The 16,318-nt window shown below is 43.5% G+C and overlaps 1 protein-coding gene across 1 annotated transcript in view; it reads right to left on the bottom strand.

Moving 5' to 3' along the window:
- LOC129706475 (DNA helicase B-like) overlaps window positions 1-16,318 on the bottom strand; it is a 42,670-nt gene that overhangs the window by 917 nt on the left and 25,435 nt on the right. The window contains 5 exon segments of the mRNA XM_055650807.1: window positions 1,423-2,079; window positions 2,787-2,933; window positions 4,576-4,741; window positions 14,229-14,288; window positions 15,104-15,188. Coding sequence (XP_055506782.1) covers window positions 1,423-2,079; window positions 2,787-2,933; window positions 4,576-4,741; window positions 14,229-14,288; window positions 15,104-15,188 — 1,115 coding nt within the window.

The raw sequence follows: 16,318 nt of genomic DNA, 5'->3' as shown, positions 1-16,318 counted from the left end.
CGCCGGCGGCGCCGGTTGTAGCTCCGACCCCGGCAACTCTACCCCTGGCTGCGAGGCGCTCCAAATCCACCGCCGCCCGCGGCCGGACGCCCGCAGCCCCAGCTCCGCGAATGTTGGGAGTCGGCGGCGTCGCAGCGCTGGGATACCAGCGGGGAGCGGGCAATGCCTTACCGGGTCGCCGTGCGGTAAGCTCCGGAGCGCTGTGGCCGCCGACTCCCAACATTCGCGGAGCTGGGGCTGCGGGCATCCGACTCCCAACATTCGCGGAGTTGGGGCTGCGGACCTCCAGCCGCGGGCGGCGCTGGATTTGGAGCGCCTCGCAGCCAGGGGTAGAGTTGCCGGGGTCGGAGCTCCAACCAGCGCCGCCCGCGGCCGGACGGAGCCCCCAGCTCAGCGATGTTGGGAGTCGCCAACCAGGTAGGGGATTAAGAATCAAAGTTTTCCCCCTTTACCCTCCCACCACCACATAAAATCCCTCCAAACTAACTGACTAACATTTATGCAATGATTTACAATGATTCCCCGGTCTCCGGGGAGGAGGCAGCCGCTCCAGACTTTTCAAGCCGCCCGCGCTACCTTCCTAATCTACGCTAAAAATCTTCCATTCGGAAATCCGAAAATGTCCGAAATCCGACAAGTGTCTGGTCCCAAGGCTTTCGGATAAAAGGTTGTGCACCTGTATCCTCAGATATTTACTTTGCTACATTTATCAACTTCAATTAATAGTTGCTTGTATCACTGAAGTAAAGATCAAGAATTTCAGTAATCCTCAAGTTTTACATTCTTTAGGATATGTCAGTGAACATTTTTTTTCTTAGGTTACCAAACACAATTTAGAAAGGCATCAGTGGCAGTAATAAGTCCTGAGAGAAAGGAATGAACCCATTAATACTTAGCAGCAGATTGGTGTTCATTTCAAGAAGGGATATAGAAAGGGAGGATAAACAAATGACGACACATTTTGTCAGGTCTTGCGCAACCATAGCCAATGTAGAATCATTTCAGTTATATTGATGTAAATAGGCGGAAAAATAAAACATTGGTAGCGCATTCACAAGTTAATGAAATGAGTTTTTAGCAAAGTTATGGTCAGCAAGCAACCTTAAAATAATAATACGTGGCAAGATTGGCACATGATCAACCAAAAAAAATAGATACTTTTAATAGGATTAAAAAAAAATCATTCTCATTGTTTCTGAAGGAATAACCAACATAAATGACAGCTACTCAGAAGTTGGATTATAAAGCAGGGATGTTATAAACTCAGAACCCACACTACTATGAACTTGTGTTCCCCAAAAGCTGCAATCAGCAGTGCTGTTGTGATGGATGAACAACAAACTGCTGTTTCTTACTAAATGTTAACATGATCTGGTGTTAATACTTCAGTAATTTAGACCACCCAACAGCTAATTTATTTACCTTTGAATACTTTGCAGTCGATCCCTCACCAGCTGAAGTATTATCACTTCTCTTACATCCAGGAGACCAGTTTGCTTCAATTCTTTTAGTTTCCTCAGTAGTCATCACCAAACTCTCTCTTGTTGATGTATCATCAATACGAGGCAAGGAGTTGACTGCTTCATCTGGCCTTACGCAGGCTCCATTGCATTCTCTGTTGTCCAGCTCCACACTATAAGGAGACCAGCTATAATTCTGTGCAAATTGCAAATCTTCAGAATAGGAGTCTTCTTTCTGAGATTGTGTGTTCGTGCTCTTATTTACTTCTCCTGCTATACAGGATGACAAGTTTGGTAATACCTGGGTCGAAGAAGCAGATGAATCAAACAGGGTTGAGCTGGGTGCTGCCACTGCAGAGAGCATGCAACTTGCCTGTTGCTGGAACTGTGATCCTTCAGAGCATGATGCAGCTCCTGGTTTTACTAGTTTCTCCTGCAGCCATTCACGCAGGCGTGTATTTCTCTGGGGGCCTCTGGCTGTCACTGCTGTAATAAATTGAACCTCGGATGTAACAACATATACACGTTTGCGCCCTCGTGTGACTGCGGTATAGATGTGCTGCCAGTTCTGTCTTCCAGCCGATCCCACAACATACACAACCGTGTCGGCTTCAGAGCCCTAAAGTAGAAAAGGATTGTATTTCCATTAGTGTTTCAAACCCATTCTGCAGACTTCAGCAGGAGGTCCCAAGTTATGCTTAGTTAGTGCAGCACAGCCAAAGCGTCAGTCTCGGGCTGTAACTAATATGAACCCTTGAAAATTTGGGATAGTAACCTGGTAATCTTCCATTCCTGATTACACTCCATTAAATACAACTGTAAATGTCACCAGCTTTGATAACCTACACTCAATGTATGAATGATCACTGAGGAATAGAGGGAGCTACCAACTCTGTGAAACAAGAGAGAAAAAGAAACAAGTCAAGTGCAGTCCTCATTCTTCATGCAATTGTTCTTTATCCCAAATTCCTACCATTGTATATTTTAATTCCCTCAATGAAAATTATGTTTGATTGTTAAATTATCCTTAGACCTGCATTAGCTTTTTCTGCTCAATATTCCATAGAAAAATCGCATCATTTTCCTATGGCTAAATTTTGTAATAACCTCACCATTAATGCGACACGTAATCTTCCAACAATTCACAGCATGAGGCAGTACTCTAGAGGTGCATTATGCAACCATGAGGCACACTTATTAGACCAAACAGTAGTTTCCAAAAACATAGCCTTCAAAATTCAATCAGTTCCATACAACACTTCAGAGGCTTCGTGCAGTTCAATGTTCAATTTAATTTATTAAGTTATTCAGTACTACGTTTCATACCTGAAAGGTGTGTATTGTTCTGGCCCATGCATGTGCCAACTTGCATTTCTTTCTTACTTCTTTAAAATTCACCAAAATCTGCTTATTTTCCTTGTCATCCAGTAACAAGTAACGTATAGTAGATGTATTGGTTTGTATAACTTTATCCTGCAAGCCAAACAAAAAAAGCTTTACAAGACCTTCTATCCACACAAGCACAAAAATATTTGGTGAAGGTGGCGTACCGTATGCTTGTCTTCATCCACATGGGATTGATTATAGCAGTCTGGAAGTCATGTTACAATTGTATGAAACATTAGTGAGTCCACACTTGGAATATTGCACACATCTGATCGTCACAGAAAGAATAAGATACAGCTATAGAGGGTGCAGATAAGATTCACAGGTATGTTGCCTGGATTGGAGGGCTTGCGGGTGTGTCTGTCACTCTTACAGCATGTAGATACAGACTATACAGAGTCACTGTATCCCCACACAAATGGGTAATGTTCAATCAGATATATTTATACCCCAATAATCAGCGATTCAGCAATACTTTATCTACAGAGCATTGTACAGCCTCTTGCTTGTTAAGATTGAAAGGTTTTTCCGAGAGAGGAAAGGTTAGCCCATATATGGTTATGCTACAGAAGCTATTTTCCTGCAGATCAATCATTTGGTTTTTTGACCATGTTGATCTAATGTTTGTACATTGTAATCAGTAGAGCTGAGGGAAAGAACCATTGTCTGAACATTCTTCTGATGTTTATATCATAAAGGAAAACACTCATGAAGTTGTGCTGTTATATCACTAGAGCTATGGAAGAATGGCTCTTTGTTAGACTTGCTAGTGTAACAGGAGAAAGGTGAAGGCATTTCTTTATTGCTTGTAACTTTAAAATCTTTGAACTTTCTCACTCATGGTATGAATGTTATTTTCCTCATTTATCATGCCATGCCTGAATGTTGTTTAGATCTTGCTGAACTCGGCGTACATTATTTCACCCTCTGCTCAATTTAGAATGTAATTGAACGTCATGTGAATGTCCCCACATCTGGTTTTATGATGAAAATAAGATAATTTATGAAATAGTTGACAATTCTTGAGTGCAGAGCACTGAGAAACTCTTGCATTGTCTACGGAAATCACAACCATCTTCCTTTGTGCCACATGCGACTCCAAGCAGTGGAGTGTTTTTCTGTTGATGTCAATATGTTTTCTTGATGCTGCACTCAATTAAATAAGTTGAGTGCAACATAGTGCAAGTTGAGTGGGAGTGACTGCTATCAAGGGGACTCACTCTCACTTATGGAATTCAATTAATTGGTCCATGTTTGAACCATGGACATGATGAGCACGAAAACCTAAACTGTCAATACTGCTGATAAAGAGTTGACTGATGAAGCTGTAATGAGTCAAATTGGATTTATTCTGCAGTTTGTGAAAAAGAGATACCTGGGCTATCCTCCACATTGAGAGCAGATGCCATATTTTTACTAAAAAAGTATGAAAAAACTGACTAAATCCTAGAGCTTCCAGCACTCCCTTGGAAGATTACTGTTGCAAGATTTCATATAATTATGGGAATAGCCCAGTAAGGGCAACTGAGGATATGCAGAAAGTACTGTTAATTTAGAACATGTTGATAATTCAGATCTGACAAATTGTAAGTATAATTTCAAGTAGTTAAGTCTATACACCATAGGGAATGCTTGATATTAACCCATTTTAGGCATTTGACTTTGTTCCAATAAAGAATGTTGATGTTAAGATACCTTTTAATTTTTTACAAAAAGATCAAAGTTTTACCTCTGTGATAAAAAAGATTTCTCCATTACATAAGCGATTTTTTTCCATCCCCTTTGAATCGGTCTCAGAATCCGGTTTTGAGATTTTAGGAAAATCCACGACATAAGCATTCCTAGTGCAGCACACTTTGTCACCAACCCGGAAATCAAGCCTTTTTTTATGATCTCTGAAAAACAAATTAAATTTGTACGACTTTAATCAGTATAGTGTTTCCCATTTTGAACAGAATAATGTAACAATAGTGCACAACATATCTTAGTAAGATATTGCTGCATCAGGATCACCATTGACAGCATAAAGTACGACACCAGAGAACTTTTGTTTTTAAGCACAACACAGATGCGGTCATGATAATATACAGGGTGATGACAAGGTACTATGTGATTTACATGCGATACAAACTTGAAAAAATGCAAAACACCCAAATTCTCATAATCAGAATAGAACCATGTGAGTGGTAAGAGGTGGTAGGAATTGTGTACATGTAAAACGTAAGGCAGTTACTAATCCCATATTCCTTGACACCAAAATTCTGTGAAATTTTGGAATATATCCTGCAATTAAGTAATCGCAGCATTCTTGGGTATAAAATTCCAAAGGTTTACGATACCAAATAAATCTTCACAATTTGGTTGAAGGCCAACTCCTTATTTTAATGCTATTACATATGGACATGCCAGGGAAATCTCACTTAGAATAGTACAGCACAGGACCAGGCCCTTAAACCCACAATGTCCTATCAAGCACGATATCAAGTTATACTAATCTCCTCTACATGCATGTGATACATGTCCTTCCAGTGATTAATATCCAAAAGCCTCTTAAATGCCCTATCATATCTGTCTCCATGGCAGCGAGTTCCAGGCACCCACCATGCTCTGTATGAATAAAAATACGTAACCTGCACTGCTTTAAACTTTGCCCCTCTCACCTTAAAGTTATACCCTCAAGAGTAGAGGGTACGATGGGGGAAAAAGCTTCCAAATGTCCACCCTTTCTATGCCTGATTGTTTCAAATGCTTGACAGTTCTCCTGTCAACCTCTGACACTCTAGAGAAAACACTCGATGTTTGTCCAATCTCTCCTCATAGCAAATACCCTTTAATCCAAGCAGCATTCTGATAATGTAGAAACAAGGAACTGCAAAGGCTGGTTTACAAAAAAAAGACACAACGTGCAGGAATAATTCAGCGGGTCAGGCAGCATCTCTGGAAAACATGGATAGGCAATGTTTTGGGTCAGGAACATTCAGACTGATTGTAGTGGGGGGGGGGGGGGGGGGGGCAGCAAAAACTAAAGTGACAGGACAAAGCATGGCAGATAATAGCGGAGCACAGGTGAAGGAAGGTTCTGATAGGCACATGCTTGGACAAAATGATTTAAGTGGTGAGAATTGTGAAGTCAGAGGAAGGAATGTAGGTGGAGGCGAGGGGTGGGAGGAGGGCAGAAATAGGTGTAAGTCCAGGTGGGGAGGAGACAGGGGGGTGTTGGGCAAAAAGGGGAGGGGGTTGTTAGAGGTCACCTAAAATTGGAGGTCAATGTTCATATCAGTGTACCTCCAGTTTGTGTGTGGCCTCACACTGGCAATGAAGGAGGCCTGGGACAGAACGGTCAGTATGGGAATGGGAAGATGAAGGGGAGTTAAAATAGTTAGCAACGGGCCATGATGGATCAAACGCAAAGAATACTGAAGAAAGAGGACATGCATTCTAACTAAAGTACTATACACCAGCAACACGAGTTCCTGACTCTGATCCTCAATGCCATTTACCAATAAAGGAAAGCATACTATACATCTTCATCATCATGCATTCTATTTGTGGTGCCACTTTCAGGGAACTATGGACATGAATCCCAAGATCCTTCTGTACTTCAATGTTGTTAAGGGTCTTGCCATTAACGGTATACTTTCCCCTTATATTCGACCGCCTGAAACCAACGCCTCACACGGCTGGATTAAACTGCATCCACCATTTCTGTAGCTGATCTCTATCCTGCTGTATAGTGAGAGCCTTCTCTACAGTTTGCAACACCGTCAATTTTAGTACCATTTGCAAGTGTACTAACCAACACATCTACATTTATGTTCAAGGCATTTATTCCAGCCAGAATAACACCTATCCTCCACAACCCTCTGTCACTGCGGGGCCCATGCGTCATAATCTTCTAAACTATGCAGTATAGGCCTAGCCCAGTCACCTCAATGCCTCCTCATATAATAATTCCCACCTCACAAGTATTACTACTACAAACCTTCACCACAATAGTCCATTGCAAATATATCCTTCCTTCATGAAGGGGACCACTTTCTCTTTCTATATCAATGTCTTCCATTGAATTCTTAAATGTCCCAATCTTAGGCCATACTGCTCTTTATGACAACATTCAGCTGGACATCTATTTTGATACAACATTTACCTTTTGCCATTAGCCACGATTGAGCCATTTTTCCTGCTGTGGATCTGCACTTTTTTTTTAACAATATACATCTTTCATGCATTAATTCTTTAACCATTAGCCACAGTTAGTCTTACACAAAACTTTGCTTGGGATGCTTGTGTGAATAAGAAATCGATTTTCACTGTCCCTCATTTGGAAATTTCAGGAACCTCTACCCATATCTCAATATTTAAATAAAGTCTCCGATCAGTTGCAACATAACTAGCAAATAGTATCAGATTTTGTAGAACCAAGTTTAAAAATGTTCTATTCTTCTGAGAATAGACATAGTGCAGTGTTCAGAATATTTTAACATATTGAAGTGATTCTTCTCAAAGTCAGGCCAAGACTAGAGAGATTTCCCCAACCATGCCTAATATGTCCCACTGTGAAGACCCCATGCCTAATATATCCCACTGTGAAGACCCCCTGTCTGCAATGCCATTATTAATTATAAATAAATAATTATTAAAAAAATTAAAAATTAATTATTAATAATGTTGACAGGACGGCCCCTCCAGCACAGTCAGAAAATAATTCAACAACTACATACAGCAAGAGTTTCCATGGATATTCCCAATGGCCCCCATAACTTACAAAAGTGCAGCGTTAATAATTTACTGATTGCTTCTTTTTGTACTTTATCATCTTAAATCCTAAAAGACTTAAGGGCCTGTCCCACTTCCCCGAGTTACTGACGATTTCTCCCGAGTTTTCCCCTTGATTCAAACTCGGAGATGCCAGCCGTAGGAACTCGGGGCTATTTTTTTTTTTTTTAAACTCGTGAACATTTTTCAACATGCTGAAAAAACGTCCCGACTTACCTGATGCCCGAGTACCTACGGTGGGCATAAAAAGCCTTTATGAAATATCTACGGCCTCGCTACGGACTCAGGAGAATTCGTGAGTAACTCGGGAAAGTGGGACCGGCCCTTAAGCAAATGTCGCATTAAATTCTGAGATCTCCAAATTTATCTCACTTCTAAAATGGTTCAGGTGATATTCCTCTCACTACCTCTGATATGAGGCTCACTAATCTATAATATCCCTGCTTCTAATTTAAAGAAGCTAATTTAAAGATCAGCTGGACTCACCCCTTGCCTGCCTGAACTTCTCAGCAAAATAATCAATTCAGTTGTCCCTCAGCTTTTGGAAGGCACACAGCAAAACACAGAAATGCTCAAATAACAAATGTGCCTGAAGGCAATGTAGTGTGGCGCCTCCACCCCTTCAATGCACTGGCCACCTGATGAGAAACGGCAAATGTAGAGACTGAATTTTGTCTCCTGTCAAAACTGCACTCTATTTTAAAGGTATTTTAATATTTTGGTAATTTATAGACATCTTAAAAATACTTTAAATGTATACATTTTTCTTTAAAAGTAACTGCAATTTAAAAATTGTGATGCAAAATACAATTAAAGCGTTTATGTAAAAAATAACACTTTTTATATCCTAATCTCCAGTCTGGAGAAAGGAATGTGGATGCTGATCCTACACCAGGTCAGACTAACGCCAGTTAAGGAGGTAAAGATTCCCTGGTGTACTGCTGGGAAATCCCTGCAAGAGACATTTTGCCAAATTACTCTTTCCAACAGCCTCCAGGTGCTCCAGCTTCCTACCACATCCTGCAGACATGCAGGTTTATAGGTTAATTGGCCTCAACTAATAGAAAAAAAATAAAATAAAAACTGCAGATCTTGGGAGCCTAAAATGAAAGATATTGAACCTGAAATGTCATCTTTACTTCGTCTTCCATAGATGCTACTTAACTTGGATGTTTCCGGCATTTTCTGACGTTTGCTAGACTAACACCTGGAATGGGACTTTATCTTACGAGGAAGGTTGGATAGACTAGCCTTGTGTCTGTTGAAGTTTAAAAGAGAGACATTGGACAATTAAAAGACAGAAGATCCCAAGGAGTCTTGACAGTGTGGATGTGAAGGGAGTGTTTGTTCTTTCTTCTATAATTCTACCATGGTTTTACCAGTTTCAAGAGGATGATGGAAAAAGATAGAACCAGCCCTCAAGTCAAAGTCATAAATATGGAGAGGCTAATTTTGATGGCATCAAATTGGGACTCATAATAATTGTCTTGGAGAGGGCATTTGCAGGTAAAGAGACATTCAGAACATAGGAGGCTTTTAAAAGTAAAATTTTAGGAGTTCAGGTCATCTTCCTGCTGGAACAAAGGGCAAGGCTAACAAGGTTAAGGAACCTTGGTTGACAAGGGATATTAAATGTGTAGGAAAGAACTGCAGGGAAAAGGAGCTGCACTTGGACAGGTACTTGAATGAACAAGACAGAGGAAATTCAAATTAATGCAGACAAGTGGGATTGATATAGATAAGCATGATGGTCAGCCTGGACAAGGTGGGTTGAAGGGCTTGTTTTATACACGACAACTATCACTTTTGCTGCAGAATGTAGAACCAGAAAGAAACCCCTAAAAGATAACAAGGTAAATTTTATTTCTCTCTGAGAGGGGGTATTGAGTCTCTGGCACTCTCTTCCTGCAGAAGCAAATTCTTTGAAATGTTTTAAGGCAAGGAAGACAAATTATTGAAAATTAAAGTGATGGAAAGTTTGCACAGGTAGATGGGAATACAAAGTGGAGTTCATCGTCAATGGAAAAGGGTTTATTAACGCTTAAAATGTGAATAACTTAAAATATAACAATTTAAAAGTTAAAATTGAGATTTATTCAATCCATTCGTTCTTGTTGCGTTCTGCAGCCGGGGAAGGGGCACATCTTCAGGCGGGGCCTGTCGGGGGCCGGTTGGGAGGGGTCGAGGAGTGCTGCCGCGGCCTACCGCTGCCTCGGGGCTCGAAATTAACGGTTGCCCGGGTGCCACTGACCACCCAAAGTGCCGCCGGGCAACCTAAATGGCGAGTCATTTTGCCCGGCTTGGCAACTTGGTTTATACCGAATATAGACACAAAAAACTGGAGTAACTCCGCGGGTCCAGCAGCATCTCTGGAGAAAAGGAACGTGACATTTTGTGTCGGCGATGGTTGTGGGAACGTGTGGCGTGACGGAGGGTCGGAGCGAATGACGGGCCCCGCACAGCAGCAGTGGCGACGGCTCCATCTCCTCCTCCTCCCGCGCCCCGCCCGGCCTGATAACGGCGCTTTCAAAACAAACCCCTGGAGGAGGGAGGTATCGGTCAGAGGCAGAAGTAGAGTAGGGGGGGGGGAGGGGGGGGTGATTGGAGGACGGAGACGAGACAAAACACTCTCGGCAACCCTGCACCGCAGCCAGGATCGATCCCGGCTCTCCGGCGCTGCAATCGCTGCCGAACCGCCACTGGACCATCCCCCCACCCACCCGAGAGCCTCCACACGCCCGGGGGTGGCCAGAGTCGTCGGGATTCAGACGTGCGCGGTGCCCCCAGGCCCACAGCCAGCGCAAAACCCAGCTCACTCTGCCTGTCCCGCCAGGTTAACCAACAGCCCTGCCTGGATTGAGACGGGGCTGTAGGCGAGACAGGCAGTTGAGCTGCATTTAGCGCTGGATTGAGCTGAAAGTGACCGTTCACAGTGCGCAGGCGCGTGTGTGTGAGTGTGCGCATGCACGCGCGGCCACCAAGATATTCTGTCGGCCGTCCCCTCCATATTTTGGTTGCGATTTCCATGCCTGACAGATGCGGTTCGAGGAGCGCTGGCCATCCATCCTTCCCACCTCAACTGCCCCTTCCTCTCTCTCTCTCTCTCTCTCGCTCTCTCTCTCTCTCGTACGCCACCTCCACTCTCCTTATCCTGAGACGCCTCCTCTCCATCCCGCACTGATCCCCATTCCTGCCTCGATTCAATCCTCACTGACATCCCCTGTGCTCCCCCCCCCTCCCCCTATTCATCCTGCACTGATCTCCCTATCCACCTCGCATTGATTCACCTGCCACTCCCCATCAATCGTACACTGGTCCTCCAATTCATCCTGTGCTGACCTCACTTCCCATCCACCCTGCACTGCTCACCCCTTCATCCTGCACTGCTGCCCCCATTCATCCTGCATAGATCCCCCCCCCCCCATTCAACCCCACTGTCATCCCCCGCACTCTCCCCTCACAATTTTACCTACTCCAACCAACACGCACTAATTCCCCTGCCCGAATCCATCCAATCCCCACCGATTGCCTTCTCAAGCCCCCCCCCCCCCCCCCATCTATCCATCCTGCACTGATTCAGACACCCCCCCATCCCGACCCTATTGTGCTGAAAATGTCTACAGAGCTAACATTGACTATGTTTGATAACGAATGTGATCAAATATGTTTTAATTCCCAATGTTTTTATTTGTTTTAATCCATAAAGATGGATTAATTAAATTGTGAAACACGTGAAAGACGTGAAAAAATTAAAACCATAGTGTTCGAATGTCACTGACACGTTATTACAGAATTCATTTAAATAGCAAATCAATGCTCTTAATATGGAGTATCAGTACTGTAGTTATTTAATGAGCAACATTCACAACTATACGTTGGATTTATCCAGGTTTTACTTTTACAGTCAGTCATATACATCACAAATTTGGTCAGGAGATATTTCAGTTGAAATTTTAACATTAATTCTGAAGTGGGAATGATGGGAAAAGCATTTATCAACATTTTTTTTTTTTAAATGGTGCTTACAAACTGGGTATCCTCATTGCCACATACATGTAATCTGAATGTCCAGTAATGTGGCGTCTTGACACCTTTAAATATATTACCAAACATTTGCTGCATTTATGTCCTTTGGCTATCTCTTGTTAGTTAGTGTAATGTTTAACCTGTCAGATGGGTATAGTCAGTTTTAACAGCTATTATCATAAAATGCCTTTAGAAAATTCCTTGCAACCTGTATATTTTGTTGTGGATAAATTATGTGGGAAGTGAGAGTGTTTCTGTACCAATAGCAATAACGACCCATGCTATGACGATGTCATGATAATTTTCAGTCCTTCACAGAAAACATGCTTGCATCAATCTGTAGTGTGCATGGTTAAGCATATATGTTATCAAGGTTCAGGATTTATTGACACAGGTTGATCATACGCTGAATAATCCAACCACATTTTTGTTTGGAAGTGGAAAGAAATAATGAAAATTGCATTAATTTCAATGTGTAAAAAGAGTTGAGATACCATATTATAATTTTGCTGCATGTCATTGTGGTATATATCACGTCTTGATTGGTGAATCTATTAGTTGTGACTTTATTTGAAGCAGAAATAATATGTGAATGCTTCATTGAGCATAATTCCGACTGGTAACTACGCACTTCGTCCGAGCACGCGTCATGCAAGCCGTCTTAAATGACCACCTAAACTGTCATTTGGCAACCTACAAAGGTTGCCCGGCTGGCAACAGGGAAAAAAAAAGTTAAGCGAGAGCCCTGTGCCTTGGTCTACCGCGGCCTACTGCTGCCGCTCCCAGCCGGCTTCAGGCGGGGGCTGGTGGGAAGCATCCTGCAGCTGGGGACGGGATAGCTTTAGGCGGAGGCCGGTGGGAGAGCCTTGCAGCGGGAGAGGGAGACGGCTCCCCCGGAGGGAGGGGCTGTCGGAGGCCGGGGGGGTGGGGGAAGTGTCCTACATCCGGGGAATGGGGATGGCTTCAGGCGGGGGCTGTCGGGTGCGTGTGGGCGGGGGGGGGGGGGTTTGTGTGTGTATGGACAGGGGAATGCGTGGGCGCGTGGGGTGCGTGTTATGTGGGCGGGGGGTGGGGGGTGCGGGCAGGGGGGGTTTGAGAGCTCGGAGAAAAGATGGGGTTGTGGGGAAGTGGAGGGTATCACAGGGGAGGGGGGCAGGAGGCAGCGAGGGGGACCAGAGGGGAAGGGGCTGGAGCTGACGGTGCAATTGGAACTCACAGCAGTCGCTGGTCGCTGGTTGTTCTCCTCCGCCGGGATCAGGATCTGCGACTCCGCCCTGGGTTGGGCCGTGCCGTTTTCCGGCCCCTCCGAAAACCTCCGCTGGCCAGCCTCAGCTCCAGTAAAGACAGGATGGCGCAGGAAGGGGCGGACCGTCAGTGACAGGAGAAAAAACAATCCACGCGGCGCTGAATGGCAGGAGAAGAGATCGATCTGCACACGTGCGATTTTTAAGATTTTTTAAACCTCACCAATTTTTACATTAGACCACCGATCGGAACGAAACTTGGTGCAATTGCAGCACAGGAGAACAGTGAGTAAGCAGGCGAAAAATCGTAGCGCTATCGTGTACCTTTTTTGCGCAAATAGAATGACCGCGAACCGGAAGATAGCTTTAGTTATGTATAGATAGATGGGCTGCTGCTGTTACTATATATCCAACCAAACAATGTCAGCAATTGCTAGTACAACACAAGCCATTCATGCAGGTCCGGATTTAGTATAAGCTAGACGAGCTTAAGCTTAGGGCCTCGAGATCTACTCACCTCGTTGCCTCACCGACCATCCGCCCACCGGGACCTCCTACTCTTTGCCCGCTGACCCTGGCCACTCCACCACCCTCCAGCAGCCCGCAGCCATCGCCTTACCCGCAGCCTGGACTCAGCATCGGGCCTGAGGTTTCCATGTTGCAGATTCCCACTCTCCTGGGTTTGACTGCGCTGGGTCCTAGTGCCAAGTCCCCCTAACCCTGGTAACCTCAGTGGCTGTTCCACTGGGTCTTCCCCATCCCCCTCAAACCATGGGACCCCTGCTCTTCCTCACCCACATTACAGTCCTCATACCCCCTCACCCCTAGACCACCAATCACCCCCTCCACCAGACATCGCCACAGCCTCAGTCCACTCACCTGCCTTCCTCCGGCCCCAACCCCCATCCCTGCCCGCAAGCCCAACACTCCAGAGTTTCAAACGGCGATCCAGGTAAGGCATCGCCCGCTCTGCGGTGAATCCAATATGTATTTTAAAACCAACTGTTTTATGACAACATACAGTAGGATCTAAAAGTGTCACACTGTCACTGTCGGGTAGTCATGGTCCTCTAGTCGTGGGGGTGGGGGATTGGGAGGGGTGGGCGGGGGGCTCGCAAGTGAAATAGCTTAGGGCCTCTCTTCAACTAAATCCGGCCCTGCATTCATAGCTCTTGTTATAGCTTTTGGCAATTGTGTGTTACTCATGTCTTGTCAAAATGCAGCAATTTTAATATTCACTGAAATTGAGACAACACCCAAACCATACAGACTGCAAAAGCTGAGCACTTCAAGCACAATAAAGTAGACACCACATCAAACCTAATACAGCACTTACCGAGTAGAATGATCTGAATATTTCTTGCAGCAGAGTTCATTAATTAATGCACAATCATCCCTATATAAAAAGTCAAAAGTTGAAATGAGCATTTGTGCATCCAAGTGTGGAAATATTAAACGTACGTACATACTAGATCTGTGATAACACACATAGAGAAGATATCACGTCTCAGCTGCTACGACTTCACATGAATGCAATGAGATGCTCAGGCACGCCATTTCCCAAACCAACACAGTAGTGCAAATTGTATCGCGTTCATTACATTATACAGGTTAAAAAAAGATAGACAATTGATGCTGAAGTCATAAAGAGTGATTTTTAAAGAGAGATTAGATATCATGAAATGCATACGTGTTATTTTGTTAAAAATGCTCTCATAAATAATCTTCCTTCTTAAGTGATATACAATAAAAGTGCGTCTTTCCCCCTCTTTTCACATCTCAATATGAGATTAAATTCTATTCATCAAGTAGTTTACGATATATCTCAACAGAATGTTGTTACACAAAGGATGGTGGGTGTATGGAACGAGCTGCCAGAGGAGGTGGTCGAGGCAAGTATTATCACAATATTTAAGAAACATTTAGACAGGTACATGGACAGGACAGGTGTAGAGGGATATGGGCCAAATGCAGGCAGGTGGGACTACTCTGGATGAGGCATGTTGGTCGGCGTGGACAAGTTGGGCCAACAGGCCTGTTTCTAGGCAGTATGACAAGGAAACTTTAAACTTTGGGCTACATACTATTTAGTTCTACTTGGTAAGTCTTCACCATTTCACTTTTTAACATCTCTTTCTTTGTTTTTGTAGTGGCATCTTTAAGGGAAAACTTAAAGAATTTCACTCCCAAACTTTCCAAAAATATAGTTACCGTCTAAATGCAATGAACTGCGATGTCACATGATTCTCAAGTCCTGGGGCACCTCCTAACAAAACATTGATAGACTCTTGAAGAACTACCAAAGAAAGAAGAAATAGGCTGTTATCACACACCAATACAACATAGCCAGATCCAGATATAATGCATTGAAAACAAATTGTTGTATATTTTCAATTTATTTCTGCTCCAAGAGAAGCAAGCTTCTATACTTTTCATTTGGCTAAATGGCATCCTACATTCTTCTCATTACGATAAGCCTGCCTTTGAAGTGCAATTATGCCTAATTCCAAACACATTTCAAGTTTTAGAGCGTAGACGCGAAATGCTGTTGTAACTCAGCGGGCAGGCAGCATCTGTGGAGAGAAGGAGTGGGCGACATTTCGGGTCGAGAGCCTTGCCTTCACAGTTGTAATCACGCAGCCACTTGGAAACAATATTCAACTGCATTAATCCATTTGGGACTTTGGCGGTGCTGGACTAGCAGACTTTCCAAACTATTGGATGTTATTTTTATTAATACTTCTGTAGGAGCCATGAAGCTCAAGTCAGTATTATTATCATGTCTGATATGTTTAGTTTTTATCTGCCTGTACTTTTGTAGGTGTGATTTGATACGTAGCAGGTGTGTTCTTTTGTTAGAGGGGTCTGGCGCAGACTCTCAGATTAGAAGTTTCAGTTTGGTGTCGGAGAATGAGGGGGAACAGTTTTCTTTACCATGATCACGACACACACGTTACAAGACGACATACCTTTATAAGAAGCTTTTATGTGATTTATATGATGTGAATGGAACAGCGATTAAGAACGGAAAGTTATGAGTTATTTCTTTGTTTTGTATCACTTCAATAAAAAAGCAATTAATCAAGAAACGACGTCTGGAAGATTCATCTTTGCTGTCTTATGTGTGACGTGAGTGCATTAGGCTATACCTCCAAATCATCTCCGATAAATTAATGGCTATTGAAGTTGGACTTGAGAACGTTGTAAAAACTGCCATTATATTAAGTAGAAAACTGTTACTACCAGGAAAAGTGGTAGCCAAAGCTGATTCAACAGTGGAACCGAAGAAGAAGCTGAATCTCTGCCACAGATTAGAGCTTAAATCCTGGATCAAAGAATATGCTGCCAACTGACATGGTGGAACCTGGGTCATTAGAGGAATAGAAGACTTCACTGACTGAGAGGGCTGTGAGTAGATCGATTGCT

Source organism: Leucoraja erinacea, chromosome 19 (assembly GCF_028641065.1).
Source record: "Leucoraja erinacea ecotype New England chromosome 19, Leri_hhj_1, whole genome shotgun sequence".
Classification (NCBI taxonomy): Eukaryota; Metazoa; Chordata; class Chondrichthyes; order Rajiformes; family Rajidae; genus Leucoraja; species Leucoraja erinaceus.
This window is presented reverse-complemented; position numbering and strand designations above follow the sequence as displayed.